This window comes from Populus euphratica, unplaced genomic scaffold (genome assembly GCF_000495115.2).
Source record: "Populus euphratica unplaced genomic scaffold, PopEup_1.0 scaffold116.1, whole genome shotgun sequence".
Classification (NCBI taxonomy): domain Eukaryota; kingdom Viridiplantae; phylum Streptophyta; class Magnoliopsida; order Malpighiales; family Salicaceae; genus Populus; species Populus euphratica.
The window spans coordinates 326,622-351,853 of NW_011499995.1; the positions used below are offsets into that span (position 1 = coordinate 326,622).

General features: G+C 33.1%; 2 protein-coding genes across 2 annotated transcripts; both read right to left on the reverse strand.

Moving 5' to 3' along the window:
- Positions 1-957: 957 nt before the first annotated feature.
- On the reverse strand, positions 958-5,844 carry LOC105140594 (acyltransferase-like protein At3g26840, chloroplastic). Its single transcript, XM_011047476.1, has 14 exons — positions 5,383-5,844; positions 5,228-5,279; positions 4,834-4,889; positions 4,570-4,728; positions 4,346-4,450; positions 3,895-4,001; positions 3,669-3,790; positions 3,306-3,414; positions 3,083-3,216; positions 2,368-2,740; positions 2,000-2,113; positions 1,809-1,897; positions 1,559-1,668; positions 958-1,423 (listed from the first exon to the last, which is right to left on the reverse strand). Exons 1-14 carry the CDS (start codon positions 5,819-5,821, stop codon positions 1,233-1,235), a joined length of 2,160 nt encoding a protein of 719 aa, XP_011045778.1. The 5' UTR covers positions 5,822-5,844; the 3' UTR covers positions 958-1,232.
- A 5,663-nt stretch (positions 5,845-11,507) lies between these two features.
- LOC105140627 (acyltransferase-like protein At3g26840, chloroplastic) lies at positions 11,508-24,579 on the reverse strand. Its single transcript, XM_011047521.1, has 11 exons — positions 24,561-24,579; positions 24,189-24,218; positions 21,833-21,939; positions 21,509-21,630; positions 20,813-20,921; positions 20,569-20,699; positions 19,996-20,368; positions 19,328-19,441; positions 12,559-12,647; positions 12,333-12,446; positions 11,508-12,119 (listed from the first exon to the last, which is right to left on the reverse strand). Exons 1-11 carry the CDS (start codon positions 24,577-24,579, stop codon positions 11,936-11,938), a joined length of 1,392 nt encoding a protein of 463 aa, XP_011045823.1. The 3' UTR covers positions 11,508-11,935.
- Positions 24,580-25,232: the final 653 nt, after the last annotated feature.

Genomic DNA, 25,232 nt, shown 5'->3' on the forward strand with positions numbered 1-25,232 from the left:
TTTGGGGTCAATTTTTTTTTAAAATTTACTTTCTTGTTTTCTTTCTTGAAAAATAGAAAAAAGAAAAGAAATTTGATGTAATGAAAATTTTTGATTACAAAATAAGGTATTTTTGAATAATAAATTACTAAATTGATGATCATCAACATCAATCAAGGGACTATTTAATTATTTAAAATTCTATAAAAACTAATTAATTAGTTATAATTAACTCATTAATTAGTCCGAAGAACATGAATCAAATAATCTAAGAAGGAAATAATCCTAATAAAAAAATTATATTAAAGGTTAAAATCAATTTCAATCAGGCAAGAAGTAGATAACAAAAAAGTTGAGCAGAAAGAGGTGTGGCAAGTTGAGGTAACTCCCAACACTCATGCCTTCCTCGCTTTAAGATTCTAGAGATGAGTGGAATGGGTAACTGTAAAATGTATAGGCAATGAGTTCTATAGCAGTGGCGGCAGTGTAGCAGTATTGTTTCCAGCACTAAAAGAATTCAGTCTGTTCGACATGGATGGTCTTGAAGAATGGATGGTACCAGGTGGAGAAGGTGATCAAGTATTTCCTTGTCTTGAAAAGTTGAGCATATGGAGGTGTGGCAAGTTGAAAAGTGTTCTGATATGTCGTCTTTCATCTCTTGTAGAATTTGAAATTGAAGATTGTGATGAATCGAGATGTTCATGTGGTCAATTTCATGGCTTCACGTCTCTTCAATTGCTGAGGATACGGTGGTGCAAGAAGCTGCCATCCATTCCAAGCGTACAACACTGCACAACTCTAGTGGAGTTGAAAATAGATGGCTGCCCTGAGTTGATCTCAATTCCTGGTGATTATGGATTAGAGATCGTGGTAAGCTCATCAATTGTTTGGCATGGTTTACGACAATTGTGTTCTCTTGTTTATTGACAAAAAAATGTTTATGTTCCAAGAATATCATGATATTTATTAAAAAATAATTTTAGATCAAATTATCATGAGATTAGATCGAGATATCATTTAATAGATAGATTAACGAGTTCAAAACATTATAGATTTTAATTCATAAAAAATGTATACCAGATCGGAGCCAATAGTGAAATTGAAAATTTGAACTTATTTTTAACTCCGTAGGAGAAAGGAAATACATTTGTTCGTCACCAAGTATGATTTAGACCACGCATCTGGTTATCTTTATGCCAGGGAAAGCTATTTGATCTTCTTTATAGAAAGCAAACTTTCTTCGAGCAGAGCAATCAAATCTCAAATGTTGGAACTTCAGCAGTAAAACCGTGCATGGCCTGGTAAGCTAATCTGGCCACTACGTTCCTGTATGGATCGCTTTCTCTCTTGTCCTTCAAAAAAGCAAGGTTTTTCTCCACCTCAGATTTGATTTGTAAGTACAGTTCTTGAGCTTTGTCCTTGTCCCTCAGTTCCAGCTCCCTGCCTTCAAAACATGTCAATTGTTAAAGTCAACACACTGCGTTAGCTTGGACAAGATGAGGTATGTTCGTTTTGGCTACGTCCACAACTGTCTCTTCTATTAAAAGATGATGATTTTCTTGTGTGAAGATGGCCATACCTTCTGTTTCAATCGGTTTTCCAAAATAGTAATAGAACCTGCCAGGAAGTTTTGGTAGAATCCATGGATAATGCATATCTTCGTTTCCCAGCTCACCGTTTATTTGAGCCCTGTCATCACAAGAAAGTGAAAAATCCGAAACATGCTAACAACGTAAAGACAAACATTTAGAACGAGGACAGATCTTTATTTATAAGGTAGTGGAATGTTCTGATTGAAGTAAAAAGAAATGAAAATGAAAACTCAGCACCTCACTTTGATTCCCTCTTCTTCTGTGTATCTTCTAATGTCTTCTCTTAGGCAAGGAAACTTCATTTGATCATCATAATCAAAAATCACCTGAGATGATGAACATGCGATCAGTTATTCATTGAAGGGTAGAAATAAAGTAATGGAAAAGAGTGAGATTAAGACTGACATTTAGTTCCCAGCAGGACTTACTTCACCAAAATCATCTTCTCCAACAACTCCAAATGGCACAATTTTGGCTCCAAATCTGGCAGCTGTCCTAACAAACTCAGAATGTTCTGGCCAGAATAACTTGTACTGTTCACCCTGAAAAGCATGAAAACATTTGATTGTTCCATAATATAAAATGTTAAAACCTTTTGAATGTCAAGCACATAAAGTCTCAATGCCAGAAGATAGTCACAAAAAGCTGCTAACAAACTTTGGTTCCAATTTTACTATGTATATGAATAAATGCTAAATCACACTATATCGAGCTGGGATAACACAAATGTTGAAGCAACTATTTCACAATGTAGGCATGTTTATTGAGATGAAACCATGAAATTAAGCTAAGCTACCTTCCGATGAACAGCCTCGCGCGCTCCTCCTGGGTACAGTAGCACGTGAGCCTTTGAAGATAGAAGTTTGTATAAGTTGGTTCCCGAAACTGGGACTGCACCCATAACCCTCACTGGATCAAAATCTGATAATGGAGGTAGCCTCCCTTCTTTCTTCTTCCTCATGAAAATAAGTGGGTGAGCTAGCCCTCTCAGAAGAATATTTCTTTCCAACAACAACTGGGATACCATAGGGGCCAGTTCATGTCCCATTAACATGTGATATCCAACGAAAAGGACGGGCCCATCTGAAGGAATTCCCGCAAGGCCTTTCACAACCTTCCCATCTTCCAGAGTTGAGAGCATGACAGAGCTTGTAGCTAATAGAAACAACCTAAAAACACCATAATTATTAGAAAACAATATTTATCGTAACATGATTCTGCTGCAATTTCAATCACCTCAACACCTATAATACTGGAGGATGTACTAAAGTAGTTGGCAGGCTGGTGTAAATATTGTCTACCATAACATAAATACAAATTAAGGTGGCAAATCACATTGGAAAAAGTCCATCTAATCTATATAGTTATTGAGTGGAAGTTGAAATAAGCATAATTTTTCCATTGCCCAAAAGTATTATGCTATTGATGGACAAGCTAAGTGATTAGAAGTTTTTCAAGACCTGATGATAATAGAAAATGATCACTTCTTGTCAGAGAATAAGATAATGAACCTGTTCGATTCGTATAATATTTTGAGTTCAGAAGGGGTCGGTGGTACATAATCTGAAACATAGTCATGGTACATTCCACGGCGATAGAAAGCAGCGGAACCTTTGATGATCGTTGCCAAATCAATGCCATCTTCCTGCCACAAACAGGCACGGCCACTAAATGGAACATACTATATTTTATATGCAACGCAAAGACACAAAAGCTGAGAGAGATTTATCTTACCAGAAAGAGGAAATGTCCACTGTCGTTAAACTTACGATTCTCACATTTTGGTAGTGCACGAAAAAGTCTTTGACCTTCCTCTTCACTTGGTAGAAACTGATCCTTTCCACTAAAAAAGACAGCAACGAACCAATCATTTATACTTGGAGAAGCAAAACTCACAATTATCATGGAGGAAATAGTGTGAGCACTCATTGAACGAAAACAATTTGTAAGAGTTAAGACAATAATTCTTAATGCAATAATTGTTGATTCCCTGTACAAATTCAAGTACAACGCGAATGGCAATGCAAGATTACAGCTTTTGTTGTATGCTTTTGATTTTCTTTTTCTACCACGCAATGGATTCCAAAAGAGACAGACCTGGAAAGTACAAGCGTTTGAGCTTTTACAGCAGCGAGTCGTGAATTGGCGAATTCTGAAGCTGGTCTAAGCATCTGTAGCTTCCAGAGGAGTGTTTCTCTAGGCAAGAGGGCAGCTAAATCCTGTGGCATAAACCATCAATTTCCATTAACAAGACCGACTACACATGACAAACCTTGAATATCTCTAATAAATAAGTCAACTATAGGCTTTTTGTTGGTCTGACGTTGAGGTGAGATGACATAGCAATAACATCTTTTGATAACCCTCCAATTATTTGATGTAGAGGAATTCCCTTTACCGCATTGTCCATTACAATCCTCAAAGAATCACCTAAATGTGTGCAACACAGTGGCTGGAGTCAATTGGGAAAAATAATGTATAGGTAGTTTACTAAAATCAATACTGTAGCAGGTCCAATCACAATGAAGCTGGTCTAAGACTCATTTATGCAATATCTAACATAATTTTTTTCCATTTAAAAGATACTTTTGTTCATGTCAGTTTTATCCCATTTTCTAAAAGCTAGTAGTTAAACTGTCATTAACTATTAGCATAATGAAATGTGTAACTCAATCAAGTAGAAAAAAGGCAGAACATGCAATGATTCTAAATAAGGAAGGTGAACCTTGTCATGATATAAATTATATATTTATCGAGATTGTTATTTGACAAACCTGTCATTAAGCTCAGGACATAGGAAAGGCTAAGTTGGTGTTCGACGGGTATGATTTCCAAGAAGGAGATAAGAGGTTGCAGTGGTGACTCCTCAAAAGATGTTGCTGCCGTATAAACATCAAATTTATTAACAAGCATCATTTTGAATCACAAACTACATAGTGATAAGTTGCCACATCTTTTTTTAGAGCAAATTTTCTCTGTTGTTCGAGCAATTTTTCACCTGGATTTGACAAAACGAGAGAGAGATTAATGTCAGGGTTACGAGCCGCAACAGCCAAAGCAAGGCATGCTCCAAGAGATTCTCCAACAAGATATATAGGCCTTTTCGGTGAATGGTAATTCTCTGATCTTACTGTCCGCTCAACAAGCTTCACAAGGCCTGGTTCATTGAATTTTATTAAGTAATTAAATGCATATATGGCATCAATCTTTCCCACCTGTATTGCAGTACAAAACAAGTGAAAGAGTAAACATAGAAGCTAACCTAAAAAGGGCGTTCTGTCCTTCACTGGAATATGCAAGCACCATATGTCAAAAATCCTAGATTTTCAAAAGAGTTAAAAAAAGGAGAAATCATATGCAGAGCATTTCGTTCAGTAATTAGAGCCTCTCTATCATTAATCAAGTTGGTTTCGATTATGCATTTGTCAAAAAAGAAAAAAGAAAAAAAAACTATCTTAAACTTAAAAACTTTAGTTATTTTCATCCCTACGATCGTGGTAGTTGCACCATCAAGAATTTGGATTTTTTTTCCCTTCTATATTTACAAACAATGGGGTATTTGTGGATCATTTCAAGCCACCACAACCAATTACCTAGGCCTTGGGATTAGCCGCGCTAGGTTATGCCAGTCCTATTTAACTTGAATGAATACTTACCTTCCGAGAGTATGGTGATGTTTACAAAGTCCTAGCCCAACACCATCAATCCCTGGATATATATAATACACTGCTATTAATACTTGTAATGGCGAACAAAGAAAGATGTTTGAAAATTTTCGATCAATAAAAGAAAAATAATAGAGATTGATCACCAGGCAAAAAGAGGAGGAGAGGCGAATTGTCCAAGCGAGAACCACACTCTAACGGAGAGAACCACCGTGGCGGACCGCCGTCCGATTTAATGAAATTCCTGCAGCCTTCAAAGTAAGCATCCAAGCCTTTTCTACTACTTTTAAACTCGATTTCTTTTTTCTCTATCTCTAATACATATGGATTTTGCTTTTCTTTTTTTCCCTCTGTTTCTGCTTCTTCTTCCCGCTTCTTTTTAAACCTTCCATTCCCACTTAAATTGGTCGTTGTCGTTTCAGTTTTTGATGGTGTCGTTTCCGCTGACATCTGACCAGAAACAGCAAAACGAAGAGTCGGTGTTGGTGTGGGCTGTAGTTTTAGTTTACTTGTTGATGACAACGATGAGGGCATTACACAACAATGAACTACCGTAAAAAGGCAACCTCCGGTGACCATCGACATTCTAATAACCTCTATAATCTCTCTCTCTTTCTTTCCGTGTTGGAAAATTTAAAAGAAGTTTGATTGAAAGCAACAAGGTTAAAAAAATAAATTAATGACAAGAACGAGGAAAGCGAAGAGCTGTCCAAGATTTAGATAAAAATTAGAAAGGTTTGAGACTCAGGCGTGGAGAGTTTGAATTATGTTTTTTTTTTTACTATATATATATATAGAATAAAAAATAATAAAAAACATGTATTTTCAGTTTTTTTTTTTTATAAATTATAGCCTGTGCTTCAAGAGGAATTTATCAAAATGAAATAAAAATAAAAACTCAATCTCAACTTATGATATTTCATCCCCAAACACAAACACATACTTAAACAAACAAGGATTAATAATACTTTGAATATTTAAGTATATTTATTAAATATAATCCAAATTTACAGAGTAAAACCTAAGTAATGAATTAAAATAATTTTTTTAAACAAATATTTTTTATTAAAAAAATTGATGGTTTTTGTTGGGTCAATCATTATTTTAAGTCTTGATACACGGGAATCAATTTAAACATGTAAGAAACATGGAAAAAAAAATTATCCAAAATATTAAATCTCATATGCGATTTAGCATATCTCAAGATATAAAATACTATTTATTATAATAATATAATGACTTTTTAATCACTTGGTTATTTTTATTTTTGCCTCAGCTTAGAGGATATGATAGTTTTTTCATCATAACATAAATATCTTTTAATGATTTTATAGTATTATTTTATAATTAGATTTTTAAATATGTGGTAAAATTATTAATATAACCCTTTAATAAAATAATTAAATGCATGTTGCACAATTACCTTTTTGTATTTTTAAATTTTATAGAACAATTAAATTACTATATTAATTTTATAATTCAAATTGTTTTACCTTTAGTTTCAAGACTTGCTTACAATTTCACCATGATTTGTTAGTTCATACTCAGATTGCGTGTTGACCATGCAAAAATTCATATGAACTCTTCAATCTATTTTCTTTTTTGATTCAATCCCTCTTCTCTTATTCACAAATATTTTATTAGTCAATTCTAATTAAATTTTATTTTTGATTCCATCCTTGATTATTTAATTTTTTTAATATGTTTTTAAATTTAGTTTTTATTTTTTAAATTTATATTTTTTTTGAATCATTTTTTGATTGATTTTTTTTCAATTCTACCTCTAAACATTTATTTTCATTTAATTTTTATGTCAAATTTAATCCTGATTCTTTTAATCGTTTTCTTAATGGATTTGTTTTGTATAATTCTATCCCTAAACATTTAATTTCATTTGATTTTTCATTAGAAATTTAATTTCTTTTTAGTTTTTTGTTGAATTTAGTTCTAATTCTTTGAATTTCTATTTTTTTTGTTTTGCATTTTTTTCTCTTTTTAATGTTTGTTTGATTAATAATCTTACTTATTTGTTTTTTTGGGTTTGTTTTTAATGGGGTCACTAGAGTCTCTTGACATGAATAACAAATCTAAAAGATTAACTCTAGCTGAATTTAATTTTTTTTAAAATCATTCTTTTAAATATTTTTTGCCATTATTGTTTTGCTTTCCTATTTCTAAGAATATTCCAATTTCATGTTGTAGGTTATGTGTTTGATTTGTTGACCTAGGTCGGCTATCAGGTTCGCTCGAGAATTTTTTTCTTAATTGTTTTTTGCTTTGATAATTTTTTTTAAATTAAATTAATTGAGAATTATGCTTCTAGATTGAATTTGGGTAAAAAATTTAATGAGATGTGACTTTTAGAGAATAAACCAGTATTAAGAGGTTTGCCTTGTTTTTTTTTTTTTTCTAAATTGATGTTGTCTTATTTTTTTTTTAAGTTTTATTTTGTTATTTTTTTGGTTTAATTCTTCTTGTTATTTTTTTTAAACTTTTGTTTGCTTATTTTTCTTGGTTTGATTTTATTGAGTTAACTCTCAATAATTTTTTTTCTATTTCATCCCTACCATTTTGTAATCTATAAATAATTTATCATATTACAAATGATTTGCAATTTAACCCCCTAGAATTTTGTAATCTTTCATGTTTGGTCATAATTCTTTTACTCATAATTTTTTTTGTGATAATTCTTTTTTTTTGTAAGTTTTTTATTAATAGTTTTTTCAATGATTTTGTTTTTCAAAATTAAATTGGATGATATTTAAACTTCTTAATTGAACTCGAGTCTATAATTTAATAAATTATAGTTTTTTTAGATTGGACTAAATTTATGAGGTTTGTCTAGGATTACTATTTTTTTAAGCTGATATTTTCTGTATTTTTTATAGTTTGATTTTTTTTAATTAGGTTAGCATTGAATTATTTGATAATCTAAATAGACATAAGTCTTTAGTTAGGTTAGTATTGAGTTATTTAATAATTTAAATAAGTTCAGGTGTAATTATTATTTTTTGTTGTTTTTTATCAATTTATTTATTTTTTTTATAAATATTTAAATTGTTAATTTAACAAATGTCTTGCAGCTTAAATTTTTTAAACATATCATTTCTTTTACATTAAAATAAAACTTGTTCAGCCCGCGGTGCAGCCTATCTAAAATTTAAATATAATAATGATGTCTTTCCAGAAAAATACTTCGAGCTGGTTATTTGAAATTCGAAGGTTGTTTTTCATTTTGATTCGTTTTGCTGTCAGTAATGAGTAACTATGTTTGATTGATTGTCTTATAACCGTACGAATCTTGGATCTTTGGACAGATTGTCCGCTCTTCATGTCTCTTTGGAAGCTTATCGATGTATGCAGGCTGGTCCTCCTTTCTTTCTTACAATCTACCAATTGGAAATTAGTGGATTGCAAAACTAATTTGTAGAACCTTCTATACTTTTATCATAAAAAGACACAAAAATAAAAATGGAGCACTAGGCTTATGCATGACCTCTTGGTATGATGACCCAGATATGATTGTTTAGCCCACAAATTGATGTCACGTGGAGTTTTTACTCTGTCTCATATATATTATTTTCAATGGATAGCATAAGAGAATTTATTTAACTTTATCATCTATACTTTATTTAATTTTATCTATTTTTTATTTTTTATATTTTTATTCGAGAATCTTTTCTATATATATATTCCTTCAATTATTATTAAATTTCAATCAAATTCCTGAATGACAATTTTCTATATTAAACCTCAATTATTAACAACCAATGAACAACATTTGAATCATAACAATCCAAAATAGTTATAATTATTACATAAAACTCTAAAATGTATAGTGTTTTCTCTATAAAAAAAATAAAAATAAAAATTGTGTTGCACCGATAAAAAACTCATAATTGTGGATTTACTATACATTTTGTTTTTTTTTCTTCTCATTTTGGTAATAAAACTTTTATTTTGAACATGTGTAGCATGTCGAGAGGTAGTGTAAAATGTACACTTTGGTCATACATCTTTACAAATAATATCATTTAGGTTAATTTAAATGTCAAAATTTCAATTTTGATTAAGAACTTTTTTTTTAAAATCGTTAGTCCATTGTTAAGAGAAAAAAGAGAGAGAGAGCATCGCTAGGTATTAACAATATGATATAAAGAGAAAGTTGTCATTGACACTAATTCCAACTATGAAAACACTCCATCTTGTATTTTATAGGTTTCATTTAATTAAAAGTTTAACTTGAGTGTTATTAAAAGTAAAACTAACCTTGAGATATTTTTTGGTTGATTTTGGGTTTTTAGACCAATGTTTAGGTTGTTTGAAGGTATAAACAAGTTTATTTAGGTCTCTAGATAGTTTTTTAGGTATTTTTAAGGCCAGAAAAGGGTTGAAAAACAACTCTTTTTTTGTTGAAAACCCACTACCTTATTTTTCTTACGACTCTTTAATTGTCAGATTTTAATATATATAAACAACACAATATTTGTATTATATTTTTCTAAAAAAATGAGAGCAAATGATGTGTTGTTTATCATATATTATTTGAAAAAAAATAAAAGCCTGGTGTTAGAGCTCTAGATGTGAGGAAGCGCCAACAAATACACACTGCTTATAATTCAACAGCGATGGACAGCAATAGCCTTGCATAGGTTGCAATGAATTTAGCAAGCAATATGTGATGATTCATGCAAGTCATTGAGATCTTAACTTAGCGTGGATGTGGAGCTTAGATCATGGACCTTTTAAGTTAGCAACACATGTAACAAAAACTGGGAGTTAGGACTACCAAGTAGACATGTAAAACATAAGTTAGTGGTGGCAGTTATGGACATTCAAATCATGGATACATGAGGGTAGAACATGGGGCAAAACTGAGTTGCTCTACAAGCTACTAAAATCATGGGATCATGGGGAAGAAACTGCTTAGTACTTGTTGGAAAATAGGCTATTAAGTTCATAGAGAACATAAGAGAGAAGGTGTTCCACTGTGTTCTAAAAAAATAAGGATCATGGTTGTGCCTTGTAACTCATATATCTTTGTCTATAAATAGGCTGCAAAGCCTTAAGTGTGTAGGATGTGATTTATGTGTATAGCACACACTCTTGTATTATGTAATTCTTTGCTGACGAGATTAAAAAAGGATTAGAGATCTTCTTATAGTTTTGGTATCCTTTGCTTGTGTTTGTTATTTGCTTACGATAAGATAATTATGGAAACCTTTTTGAGTGAGCGAAACAAACAATCATAGAAAACACCAGCGAAAAGGATGGGGCAAAACTTAGTCTAGTTAAGCACTAAAATGCCATACAAGGTTGGATAGTGGGGTGAAAAATTTAATCATGTGACACCTAATATGGTGACCAGGACATTTATATAGGTTAGGTACGTGACCAACACACTTAGCCTTTTTTTTTTCTTTTTTTTAATGAATTCTTTGTAGTTATTAAACCCAACCTAAGATAAGGATTGAGAGATGTTCTAGGCATATTAAAAAAAAAAACCCATTGTAATGTACTGTTAACACACTCATAGATTAATGTGGATTCATTACACATTTGTGATTTGATTCTAAAAAAAGATCAATTGCTTTCTAATTTTTTATGAAAAGAAACAATTGAAAGATGAATGGTTAAAGTGAAAAATTATTCAAAATGGGTAGTGTGTCCAAAGTTAGTGCAAAATGTACACTTTGATCCTTCATCTTTACAAGTAATATCATCTAGGACCATTTAAATATTAAAATCTCAATTTTGATCCACAAATTTATTTTTCATATTTCTAGTCCTTGATTAGAAAAATGAGAGATAGAGAATTCCTAAACATTGGTGAGAAAGAAAAAATTATTGTTTACACCAGTTTTTAGAAATAATAATAATAATCTTGCATCTAGGTCTAGACAATGGTGATAGAAAATTGTTGCCAGCAATTTATTTTTTTTACAGAAAAAAGGATCTAACCCGGGCTATAGGATTGTGCTAGGAAATTGAGGATGTCGAAAGGAAGGGTGAGACTGGAAAGTAATTTTGTTTTATGTGTTTGATTGCCAAGAAATATTAAAGTTGAAAGCTATTCATTTGCATCTGTGTTGGTCTGGTCAGAGCTAGAACTGAACAAACTCAATGCAATACAAAACACAAGAAACAAGGAATTAGAACAAAACTTTGACTAGAAACTATTTTTCTGGATTTCGGTTTTCTTTGAGCTCTAACATCAGTCATCATGTGAAACAGGAGATGATTTGCTGACAATATCCGAAAACAGTTCGAAGAAAACCATTGATACAGAAGCGATTGCATACCAAAACCTGGATTATTCACTGGAGGAGAGAAGAAAAATCAAGCATGAACTTCAAGAAGAGAGCATCATGACGAGTACGAAGAGGAAGATCACAACGCAAAACAGGAAATGGGTTCCGAGAATGGTTTTTATTCTTAATTCCTTTTGTGATTTACAAAGAAACTAATGTGTTTAAGAGTTAATAAATATACCTTAATGCTTGGGGCAAGTGAAACATTTTATTATTAGAAAAAAAAAAACCCAGAAAGGTGGTTGGAAGTCATTTTTCAACTATGTATGAAATTTCTTTTAACTCCCAGAAAGTTACATGATACCCCAGCTACAATTATCCCACTGAAAGATCTTGAGCTTCTTCGAGATCAGAATGGTGAAAATCAATTTTCATTTGAGCAGAAGAATCAAATATCAAATGTTGGAACTTGAGAAGTAGAGCCGTTCGTGGCCTGGTAAGATAGTCGGGCCAATATGTTCCTATAAGGATTGGTCTCTCTCTTCTCCTTCAAAAAACCAATGCACTTCTCCACCTCAGATTTGATTTGCAGGTATAATTCATGAGCTTTCTCCCTGTCTCTTAATTCATGCCTCCTCCCTTCACAACATATATGATCAAATATTCAATGAAACCTCCTTGCATTAAGAATTTTAAGCAAAAGTTACAAACTTTCAATGACACCTACCCTAGTTAAGTTAATTATCAGCTACCAAAGTGAACTGGGTCCTTGAAATTGGTCACAGTGATTGATTGAATTTATGCTATGTATTCTGGGGTTTAAATACAAGGGGTGACCAATGAACATACCTTCTGTTTCTATCGGTTTTCCAAAGTAGTAATAGAACCTGCCTGGAAATTTTGGTAAAATTCCCAAACGATGCATATTTTGATTTCCCACCTCACCATCTTCTTCAGTCCTGTCATCACAGCAATATGATATCTCTAAAACGAAAAGCTGAAAAGGAAAGGAAAGGGAACTTGAAATAAGGATTTGGTAGCAAAATGATTTAATGATCTCAGTAAACATACCTCACTCTCACACCCAGTTCATCTGCTACTGCTTCTATGTAATCCCTAAGGAACGGAATCCTCATTTGATCATCATAGTCAAAAACAACCTGAGTTGATGAATATGGAACCGATTATTTCTTAGAGAGTAGAGCTTATTTCGGAGCTAGTTTGAGAGATTTTGAATTCGACACGGGTGAGTTATGCATGGTGTCAGTCCCTAACTAGTGGGCGAATCCATAAAATTTTAAACTAAAAGGCAAATTATATATGCGTGATATTATATATTATATACAAAGATTAGAAAGGAAACTTATTTATAAAATTTTAATTTTTTATTTTTAAATTAATTATTTTAGTATCACTTTAATTACTGGAATTAAAATGATAGAGAAATCAATTTGAAATGCATGTACTAACTCATGTCAAGCAAAATTAATTTAAAAATATTTTTAAAATAAAAAAAATTACATTATAATTATTTTTTTCAAGTTTTTATATTTTAAAATTGCTTAATAATGACTTCATTATTAATTTCATTAAAGATATTCTTTCTCAATATATACAATTAAACTTTCATTCATCTATTTCTAAATCTTTTAGGGATTAGTGAAATTATTAGTAACAATTCTTTATTGATTTGTTATTTTATACAAGTGAATTAAATATAAATATTAATATATTTTTTTTAATTTTTTTATTGCATCCTTGATTTTTTGAGTTGTTTAGTATTTCATTTTCAATTACTAGTACGTTGATTACTATAATTTTTTATATGAAATTCATAAAAAAATTCATATTAATTAATCAAAACTCATTTCAATTCATATTCATATGCATATAATATTAATATACATATATTAATAAATTATCATATTATTAAGGAATAAAACTAAAACTAAATAATAAAATAAGTAAAAAAAAATAAAGGAAATTCACCTAAAATATTAAACATAAAGTATAAAAGATTATTTAACTAATTAATAGTTTAGGACTAAAACTTTTATAGAAGAAAAGGAGTAGGAACAATAATTAAAAAAAAAAGAAAAACTTGTTAAATTATTATATTAAAATTTTAATATAAAAAATATTTTAATAATAAAAAAAAAAGAATTAAGGGGCAATTGCCCCCTTAATCTCCATTGGGGCTCCGCCACTGTCCCCAACACATGTATAAATACCAGTAAACTTGAGATCACAAGCTTTTATGCAACTCCCTTGCAGCATTAGTAAGTTCATGAAGAGACTGCTGTCATTTTAGTTTTTGCTCGTTTTACCACATCAAACATTTCTAGCACACTTTTGTGAAATCACCCTAACATTGTTGACAAAAACAACAATGTTTGTCAACAATGTTAGGCACAAATTTGTCAACAATGTTAGGCACCAATTTGTCAACAATGTTAGGCATAAATTTGGTGCCACCTACCTTGCCCTTGTCTTTTGCATGGATGTTTGCCTATACTTGCTCTTATCTTTTGCATGGATGTTTGCCTATAAATAGGCAATGCATTCAAGCATTATAGACACACCACAAGAGAGAAAGAAGAGAGGGTGAGGAGAGAATAATCCCACAAAATTGTGAGGTATTTGTGAGATAGTAAGTGAGGTGTTTTTCTCCTAATAATAGAGAGATTTTGTTGTTCTCCTATTATTAGAGAGAAGTTGTATTCCCACATTACTTAGTAAATCCTTCTATACTTGTCCGTGGACGTAGCCAAATTGGGTGAACCACGTAAATTCTTGTGTGTCATTTCTCATTTTATCTTGTCCCTTACCTTTTGTCTTGTCGGGTTTGCATGCCAGCATCCTAACAGTGGTATCAGAGCCTTCTGGTTGGTGTTGATTAATACACAAAAGTTATTCGTGTATACGACACTATTCACGTATACGGTACTATTCATCCATACGGTACTGTTCACATACGTTGCTGTTGGCGTATATAGAAAGTCAGTGCGGTGATTAAATACAGTCTAGGAAGTTCTGTCTAAGGAGATTGAGTTTTAAGCGGGACCGTTTATGACCCCTCCAATCTTTCCTAGGAACTTACTTAGTGAAGTATTATTCACACGATACTATTTCTATATACGTTACAGATCTGTGAAACAGTGATAGTTGAATAGATCTTGGTGAATACAATGGCAGCAAAGTACGAGATTGAGAGGTTTAATGGGAGCAATTTCTCATTGTGGAAAATGAGAATTAAGGCAATCTTAAGGAAAGATAATTGCTTGGCAACAATTGGGGATCGGCCCGCGGAGATCACTGATGATGCAAAATGGAATGAGATGGATGGCAATGCTATTGCTAACATACATTTAGCATTAGCCGATGAAGTATTATCAAGTGTGGCGGAGAAGAAAACAGCTAAGGAGATATGGGAGACTCTAACAAAGCTATACGAGTCCAAGTCTTTGCATAATAAGATTTTCTTAAAGCAGAGACTTTATACCCTTCGAATGGCAGAAACCACATCGGTGACTGACCATATCAACACAATAAGAACTCTATTTTCACAACTCACTTTATTGGGTCAGCAAATAGAGGAAAATGAACGTGCAGAGCTTCTACTTCAAAGTCTTCCTGATTCGTATGATTAACTCATTATCAACTTGACAAATAATATCCTCTCAGATTATCTAGTCTTCGATGATGTTGCAGCCGCTATCTTGGAAGAAGAAAATAGGCGCAAAAACAAAGGAGACAGAAACAGTTCAAACCAAGCAGAGGCATTACTGGTGTCAAGAGGAAGATCAACGGAGCGTGGCTCTAGTGGGAGTCAAAGGCAGGGGAGGTCCAAATCAAGAAGTAAGAAGGCTGTGAAATGCTACAACTGTGGCAAAAAGGGGCACTTCAAAAAGGATTGTTGGTTTAAAAAGGGTATAGAGAATTCTGTAGAGTCATCAAAATCTCAAGGGTGTGTTGCGAGTACCTCAGAAGATAGAGATGTTTTATATAGTGAAGCAGCGACAATCTCTATAGATACAGAAGAGCTCACTGAGGTCTGACTAATGGATTCAGGAGCAACATGGCATATGACTCCTAATCGAGATTGGTTCCATACATATAAGCCCATCTCTTGAGGCAAAGTGTTCATGGGTGATAATCATGCTTTAGAGATTGTCGGCATTGACACCATCAAATTGAAGATGTATGATGGCTTAATTCGTACTATTTCAGAAGTGCGACATGTGAAAGACTTAAAGAAGAATCTTTTGTCTATAAGACAATTTGATAGTCTTGGCTGTAAGATCCGAACAGACAATGGAATTATGAAAATCATCAAAGGAGCGCTAGTGGTTTTAAAGGCAAGAAAGACAGTTGCAAATGTATTTGCATTAATGGGAGAAACACATCATGAGGCAGAAGCATCAATCGCATCAGCCAGTCCTGCAGAAGAGAAGACGATGATGTGGCATAAAAAACTAGGTCACATGTCAGAAAAAGGTTTAAAGGTTCTCTCTGATCAGAAGTTACTTCCTAGGCTTACAAAGGTTACTTTACCTTTTTGTGAGCATTGTGTTACAAGTAAACAACATAGGTTGAAGTTTGGCACATCAACAACTAAGAGCAAATGCATCTTAGACCTGATTCACTCTGATGTATGGCAAGCACCGGTTATATCCTTGGGAGGAGCAAGATACTTTGTATCATTCATAGATGACTTCTCCAGGAGATGTTGGGTGTATCCAATTAGAAGGAAGGCAGATGTGCTTACAGTCTTTAAAACTTTCAAAGCGCGGGTGAAACTTGAATCTGAAAAGAAGATCAAGTGTTTGAGGACTGACAATGGAGGAGAATATACTAGTGATGAATTTGATAACTTCTGTCAATATGAAGGTATCAAAAGGCAGTTCACAACGGCATACACTCCACAACAAAATGGAGTGGCAGAGCGGATGAACATAACTCTATTAGAAAGAACAAGAGCAATGTTGAAAGCTGCAGGTCTAGGAAAATCATTCTGGGCAGAAGCAGTCAATACCGCCTGTTATGTGATAAATCGATCTCCATCAACCGCAATTGAGCTAAAGACACCGATGGAGATGTGGACTGGAAAACCAGCTGATTATTCTTGATTGCATATATTTGGAAGTCCTGTGTACGTGATGTACAATACACAAGAAGTTAGCAAGCTGGATTCAAAATCCAGAAAATGTGTATTTTTGGGATATGCTGATGGAGTGAGGGGGTATCGCTTATGGGATCCCACTGCCCACAAGGTAGTGATCAGCAGAGATGTCATATTTGTAGAAGGTAAAATGCAAATGGAAGAACATAATATCATTCTAAAGGAGACTACAGCAGTCCATGTGGAAAATACTCAGAATCATGCTTCTTCTGAAGCTTTACCAGAGCATGAAGAGCAAGAACAAATAGAGTCTGAAACTCCTAAAGTTCGGCAGTCAACTCGTGAAAGAAGACCACCGGCTTGGCACTCAGAATATGTTACTGAAAGTAACATTGCATACTGTCTTCTAACAGAGGATGGAGAGCCATCAACTTTCCATGAGGCTATCAAAAGCACAGATATATCTATGTGGATGACAGCAATGCAAGAGGAGATTGAAGCTCTGCATAAGAATAATACTTGGGATCTTGTTCCGCTACTACAAGGAAGAAAGGCCATTGGCAACAAATGGGTTTACAAGATAAAACGTGATGGCAATGATCAAGTGGAGCGGTATCGTGCAAGATTGGTGGTGAAAGGATATGCTCAGAAAGAAGGAATAAACTTCAATGAGATATTTTCTTCGGTGGTACGACTTACGACAATTAGAGTAGTCTTAGCAATGTGTGCTATATTTGATCTTCACTTGGAGTAGTTAGACGTGAAAACTGCATTTCTTCATGGATAACTTGAAGAAGAAATTTATATGCTCCAACCAGAGGGTTTTGCTGAAACAGGCAAGGAGAACTTGGTTTGCAGGTTGAACAAATCTCTATACGGTCTCAAACAAGCGCCGAGGTGTTGGTATAAGAGATTTGATTCCTTCATAATTAGCCTTGGGTACAACAGACTCAGTTCAGACCATTGTACGTATTACAAGAGGTTTGAAGAAGATTTCATCATTTTGTTGTTGTACGTGGATGACATGTTGGTGATAGGCCCCAACAAAGATCGAGTCCAAGAATTGAAGGCATAGTTGGCTAGGGAATTTGATATGAAGGACTTGGGACCAGCAAACAAGATTCTAGGGATGCAAATTTACCGAGACAGAAGTAAGAGGAAGATTTGGCTTTCTCAAAAGAATTATTTAAAGAAGATTTTGCGACGCTTCAACATGCAAGATTGTAAGCCAATTTCCACCCCACTTCCTATTAACTTCAAATTATCCTCAAGTATGTCTCCTAGCAATGAAGCAGAGAGGATGGAGATGTCTCGAGTACCGTATGCATCAGCAGTGGGAAGTTTAATGTTTGCCATGATATGTACAAGACCAGACATTGCACAAACAGTGGGAGCAGTTAGTCGATACATGGCAAATCCTGGTAGAGAGCATTGGAATACTATTAAAAGGATCTTGAGATACATCAAGGGTACCTCAGATGCTGCATTATGTTATGGAGGATCAGAATTTACTATCAGAAATTATGTTGATTCAGATTTTGCTGGTGACCTTGAGAAAAGGAAGTCCACTACAGGCTATGTGTTCATAATTGCAGGAGGAGCTGTGAGTTGGGTTTCTAAACTTCAGACTGTTGTAGCGTTATCCACAACAGAAGCTGAGTACATGGCAGCTACACAAGCTTGTAAAGAAGCAATATGGATGAAGAAACTTATGGAGGAGCTCGGGCACAAACAAGAGAATATTCTTTTGTATTGTGATAGTCAAAGTGCCTTGCATATTGCAAGGAATCCAGCGTTTCATTCAAGAACAAAACACATAGATGTTCAGTATCACTTTGTTCATGAAGTGGTGGAAGATGGAAGTGTGGATTTTCAGAAGATTCACACAAAGGAAAACCCAGCAGATGCTTTAACGAAACCGGTTAACACTGATAAGTATATATGGTGCAGATCCTCTTACGGCCTAGCAGAAATGTAAGCAGCATGAAGATGACAAGTATAGAAAGGATAGAAGAAGCACAAATAATCAAGTGTGAAGACTTGATTAACTCATCAAAGTCTTCAAGTGGGAGAATGTGAAATCACCCTAACATTGTTGACAAAATCAACAATGTTTGTCAACAATGTTAGGCACCAATTTGTCAACAATGTTAGGCATAAATTTGGTGCCACCTACCTTGCCCTTGTCTTTTGCATGGATGCTTGCTTGCTCTTATCTTTTGCATGGATGTTTGCCTATAAATAGGCAATGCATTCAAGCATTATAGACACACCACAAGAGAGAAAGAAGAGAGGGTGAGGAGAGAATAATCCCACAAAATTGTGAGGTATTTGTGAGATAGTAAGTGAGGTGTTTTTCTCCTAATAATAGAGAGATTTTGTTGTTCTCCTATTATTAGAGAGAAGTTGTATTCCCACATTACTTAGTAAATCCTTCTATACTTGTCCGTGGACGTAGCCAAATTGGGTGAACCACGTAAATTCTTGTGTGTCATTTCTCATTTTATCTTGTCCCTTACCTTTTGTCTTGTCGGGTTTGCATGCCAGCATCCTAACAACTTTGATGACAAATGCCATTTTGGATAACGATTAAATCATTCATCATTCAGCAGGGTATATTCATATAACAAGACAATGAAAAAAAAAATCGCTACACAGAAGAACATTGCTCGCTAGAAATGAACAGATGGAAACAAATAAAGTAGTAGGGCTTCTTACTTCACCAAAATCATCTTCTCCAACAACACCAAATGGCACAATTTTTGCTCCGAACCTAGCTGCCATCCTAACAAACTCAGATTGTTCTGGCCAGAACAGCTTGTATTGTTCACCCTGATAAGTATAAAATGATTAGAAATCCAAGCTATTTGAGGCTTCAGCTTTTCGAATCCAACATATTTCATCATTTTAATAGCAACACGATACACCCAACCAACTCGAAACAGACCTGAGTTTCCTTTCTGTTCAGTAAATCAATGCTAAATCACAATTTTTGTGGAGTGGAGGACAATATACAGTTGAAATCGGCAACTTGACATCATACAGGATATATTAAATAAAAAACATTAGCAATTAGAATCTAAGAGGAGGAAACATATCACGGAAGAACCAATGGTGCCATATCTCAATACAAATAAGTCACGAGGTTCTTCTGATCTTGTGTGAGCTAATAGAAAAGGAGAAGAGCCATCATTACTTCACTGTCTTCCTATTTTCTGAAACAATTTCCTTCAGGGAGGCAGAGTACTAGAAGGATGGCATAATGCTATGCTACAATAGGATTGCAATCATTAGATGAAATTCTAATTCATGAACAATATGAATGTGGAACTTCTTTCAAAATTTAGTTTTGATTACGATGACAAAATTCAACCATTCAAAGTTACCTTGCGATGAGAGGCCTCACGGCCGCCTCCTGGGTACAATAACACATGAGCCTTTGAAGCTAGAAGTTTGTATAAATTGGTTCCTGAAACAGGAACTGCTCCCATTGCTCTAAATGTGTCAAACTGTGACAATGGAGGTAGCAATCGCTCTTTTTTGGTTCTTATGAAGAGAACTGGATGAGCTAAACCTCTCAGAAAAATATTTCTTTCCAACAAAAAATTGGATACCATCGGGGCCAGCTCAAATCCCATTAACATGTGATAACCAACGAACAAAACAGGTCCCTCCGAAGGGATTCCCGCAAGGCCCCTCACTATCTTCCCATCTTCTAAGGTTGAGAGCATGACAGAACTTATGGCAAGCAGAAACAACCTAAAACATCACATTTGAGAGAAAGGATTACTCATGATAAACATTATTCACTCCACCTTAATTACAGAAACTTTGTAAAATGACGACTACTGAAGTAACCATTATCTACTACAAAATATACTACCATAGCACACGATCCTGTATGGTTTTGAGAAACAGGAATTATAACTTATCTCTATAAAATGGCAAAATGATAGTACCTGTTTGGCTCGTATATTTGTTTAAATTCTAAAGGGGTTGGTGGTACATAATCCGAAACATAATCTTGGTGTGCTCCGCGACGATAAAAAGCAGAACCTTTGATGAGAGTTGCCAAATCAAAGACATCTTCCTGCCAAAATTGAGCACTTTTTTTCTTAAAAAAACTTGGAAGGCAACTGCTGACACGCGATATATTTTAGATGCACAAACAGAAAGAGAGAGTTTTTTTTTTTTTTTTTTTACCAGGAGAAGAAAATGACCACTTCCACTATAACTGCGATTCTGACACTTTGGAAGAACACGATTAAGTCTTTGACCTTCCTCTTCACTTGGCAGCAACTGATCCCTTCCGCTAAAAAGGACAAACAATGAACACAACCTCATCATTTTCAAAATTATCGGACTTGAAGGGGCAAAAACAAAAAGCACCACCACATCCAGGAAACATGACATTTGCATTCATTAAATAAAAAGAAGAAATATATGTGTGTGTGGAAGTTCCTGCTGTCATTCTACATGCAAATGGCTGTTGACTTCCATTGACTCGAATTCAAATGCGATGCAATGATAAAGAAATATTGCTGTTTATTGAATAAAAACAACTGCGGATGTTCATTCTGCAATTCAAATGATAAGGGTAACTTATGGCCTTTATTTAGGCGTTCACAAACGAAGCTGTTTATATTCAATAAACAGTGAGCGAGGATACCAATTTAATGTAGTCTGAGATTTTTGATATTTCAGGTTTCTTCTATTCAATAAAGATACAGTCAATAAATCTACAACTAAGCATTTTGCAGATCAAAAAAACAGAGGAATTCTGGTGTTTTTGTTGTCTTGAGCTATTTCAAAATATTATAAAAATCTCAACGGACTTGCACAGAGATTATATATTTCCAAGAAACTATTGTAACACAATGGATTGCAAAAGAGAAAGACCTAGAAAGTACAAGTGTTTGAGCTTTTACAGCATGGAGGTGTGAATTTGCAAATTTTGAAGCCACTTTCAACATATTTAGTTTCCATAGAAGTGTTTCTCTAGGTAGGAGAGCAGCTAAAACCTGTAGCAGAAACAATCACTCTATTTAGTTTCACAAGAACGACAAGACACTCCATAGCATGCCAAAGAACACCAACAGGTGGTTTAGCAATGTCTATGTTTCATTTTTCAACAGTTTAGATGATTTTATGCTAATCATGTCTACCATCATAGGAGAAATAAAGGAGTTCTTCACAATTTAAGTAAACAGTGTATCGTCTTACATCGAGGTTAGATGGAATCACGACAGCATCTTGTGATAATCCTTCAACTATTTCCAGTAGAGGAACTCCCTTTCTCGCATTATCTATTACCATCTTCAAAGGATCACCTAAATGTATACCTCACAATCAATGGTGTGAACTGGGAAAACTAGTAGCATGAATAATAAAAAACAAGCTACTTTTTCTGAAAAAAGAAATTATTGACTTCTGCAAAATCACTCCCAACTTTGCATATAAATAAGCAACTAAGACAGAACTCGGACTTGCTACAAAGCCTACAGATACAGCTCTCACGGGGCGGATCCACGGCAAGCTTTGTGGGGAGCTTGGCACCCCCAAGCTTGCTGTAGTTTCCAGTATCTATGCATAATAAAACTACCGGTGATGATCATTAGGCCTGTAACTTCTTACTTCGAAACATTAACCCTCATTCGTTAACTTCCATTGCATTAAAAGAAGTGGATGTTTTTATTTACTCCCTTGAAACATTCTCCACCTGTAAGCATGGAAACCAGATACGTGCATTGTAGCTGGTCCAAGTTCATGAAAGATGCATAGAATTTTCTAACTTATGGGCCGTCATCAACTGTTTGCTACTGTTTACCAAATTTATAGCACTATATGTATAAATTTTTTCTTCAATTTTTTCATAAAATTATGCATTTAGCCCCTTTAAAAATAAAATACTTGCTCTCAAACCTTATAGTTTTCATGATGGCCCAGTTAAAATTTTCAATTCCGCCCCTCACACCAATTATGAAAAGCACAAAGTCGATCGAAGACTTAGATTTTCAACAGTCGATGTCTTATAATAATCTACCACTTCTGCACTATATAATATTGTATCAAAATCTAGTGGAAGCTATAATAACATGAAATTGTTCAATACTTTATATTTTACTCCAATTCTCTTAGAATAAATAAATAAAAATAACAAGGAGATGGCTTGCAGAAAGAAGCTCAGCTTGCCTCCAGGTGGGCGTTGATACTTGATCACCTAATTTTGCACCTATTCCTAATCAGACAGCAGAAAGTAGATGGGTTCTTAATTTTCATGAAATGGCATCAGAATCACCCACGACTAACAAAAACTTTTTTGCATTGTTATGAAATTTGGTATAATGGTTTAAAGTTGAAAAATTTCTTAAGCCAAGTTTTAAAATAAATTATATAAAAGTTATTTTAACATGATTTTATTTACTGGATAGATTTAAAGAAAAAAATCAATTCAATACTAAAAAATAAAATTAAATAAAAACTTTATATTGAATAATGTAATTAAAAAAACTAAAAATAAAAAAAAACAACAAAATTTTATTATATAATAAAAATAAAATAAATAATTTACCATTAACTCAATAATAAAAAATAAAATTAAATAAAAACCTTATATTAAATGATATAATTGATAAATAAAAAATAACATAAAAAACTTATATTAAAAAATAAAATTAAAAAAATAAAAATAACCAATTAATTGAACCATGAACTTGTTAACAAAAGCCGAAGCATGCAGGCTTGAGCAAGGCCTGCAGGTCTGGGCTTGTACTTTTTTTATCCTTTATTTATTTTTATTTTTTAAAATATATTAACAAAAATCTAGTCATAAGGGTCTGAGTGAAGCTTGCATGCCTGAACTTGTATTATTTTTTATCATTTATTCTATTTATTTTTTTTTGAAAAAATAAATAAATTTTTTAACGAAAACCTAGGCACGAGGGCTTGAGCAAGCCTCTAAGCCTGGCCTCATTTTTTTTTTTTTTGTCATTTATCTTCTTTTAAAAAAAACAAATAACATGTAGTTTATATTATAAAGAAATATATTGTTGCCCCTGTTGATCCAACCCACAACCTCACATTATTTCTAGAAAATAATTCATCAAGCATGTTGTCCGAACCTACATTCTCAGGTTATCACCGCTACATGGGAACCATTGAGCTTAGATGTAAATTTGTTAACTGAACATATAAAGATAATATATCAAGCTTAGATATTTATTGTTCATATAAATAGTTAAACCGACGCCACACAAATTAGTTGTTTTTTTTTTTAAAAAAAAATTAGTTGTTTTAGTAATATTGAAGGTGCCACCACCATCTTTGGAGCACAAGACCTATGTGATATTAACCAAGCAATGCACACCAAGCTTCTGAAGGTCTGCACCACAGCAAAATAGTTCCAACACTCATCTATCCCTTGTCCAACCTAAAGGAATTTTGAAGATTATTGTTTTATAATTTCTTGAAAAATGACACCCATTAGCACATTTTGAAATCAAACTTGGTAAAATCAAATATGCATCTCAAGCAACTGACAAAAGCATAAACTGTAATTCTATGAACACTGAGATTGGACCTGTTATTAAGCTCAGAAAATAAGGCAGGCCTATAGAAAAAACAAGTTTTGATATCAATTTCTAATAAATCAAATAAGAATATGATAACTCAAAAGAAAAAAAAATGAAAAAAAAAAGTTGAAGCTCAATTGGATGATTTTTTTTAAAAAAAAATACGTAATTAAAAAAAGGTAGAAAAAACTCGATCTGAGGCTACTCGATTCAAGATGAAAAATATTTGACTGGTCATGATACTAGGATAACCATGTTTGAAAGTAAAATGAATAAAATTATGAACCTTAATTATTAAACAACTCATTATTGAAGGATGAAAATAAAAAAAAAATTATTTAAAAAAGTAATAAAAAAAATAAAAGTCAAACCAAGTTAACCTGCAAACCTCGCAACCATGGATACAAAATTAAGATAATCCAATAGAAAGGAAAGGAAAAAAAATATGCAGCCAATTTCTAATAAATCAAATATTGAAGGTTGAAATTGAAATAAGTCAATTTTTTTAAAAAAATTATTTAAAAAAGTCAGTATGCATCAACCTATTAATTAGTGACTCTGGTCATAAACTCATAACAATGAAAAACAATCTGAGTTAACCCAGGTTAACTTGCAAGCTCTGTGATCATAGACACAAGATTAAAATAACTCAATAGAAAAAAAAGAAAAAAAAAGGTAGGAATATCAATTTTAAATAAATAAAATATTGAAGAATAAAATTGAAATAAATCAATTTTACAAAAAAAACCATAAAACAAAAGTCTACCCATATCACCATTTGAAATTAATGATTTTGTTTATGAATCCGTGACTAATCTTTGAGAAGACAAATCATAAAAAAAAAAAAAAAAACACTAAACTAAGAGTGAAAAAAACATTAGCTTTTTCTTCTTCTTTTTTTTTTAAAAAAAACAAGCCAGCTAGTGTAAATCTTCTACACCCGGTATAATCTCTAAAACTCACAAACTGTAAAATTCTTGACTTAAGTTCAACCAAAAAATTTAATTCTTAGCCAATTTAATTTTGAAGGACGAAATCGTGAAAGAAAATCA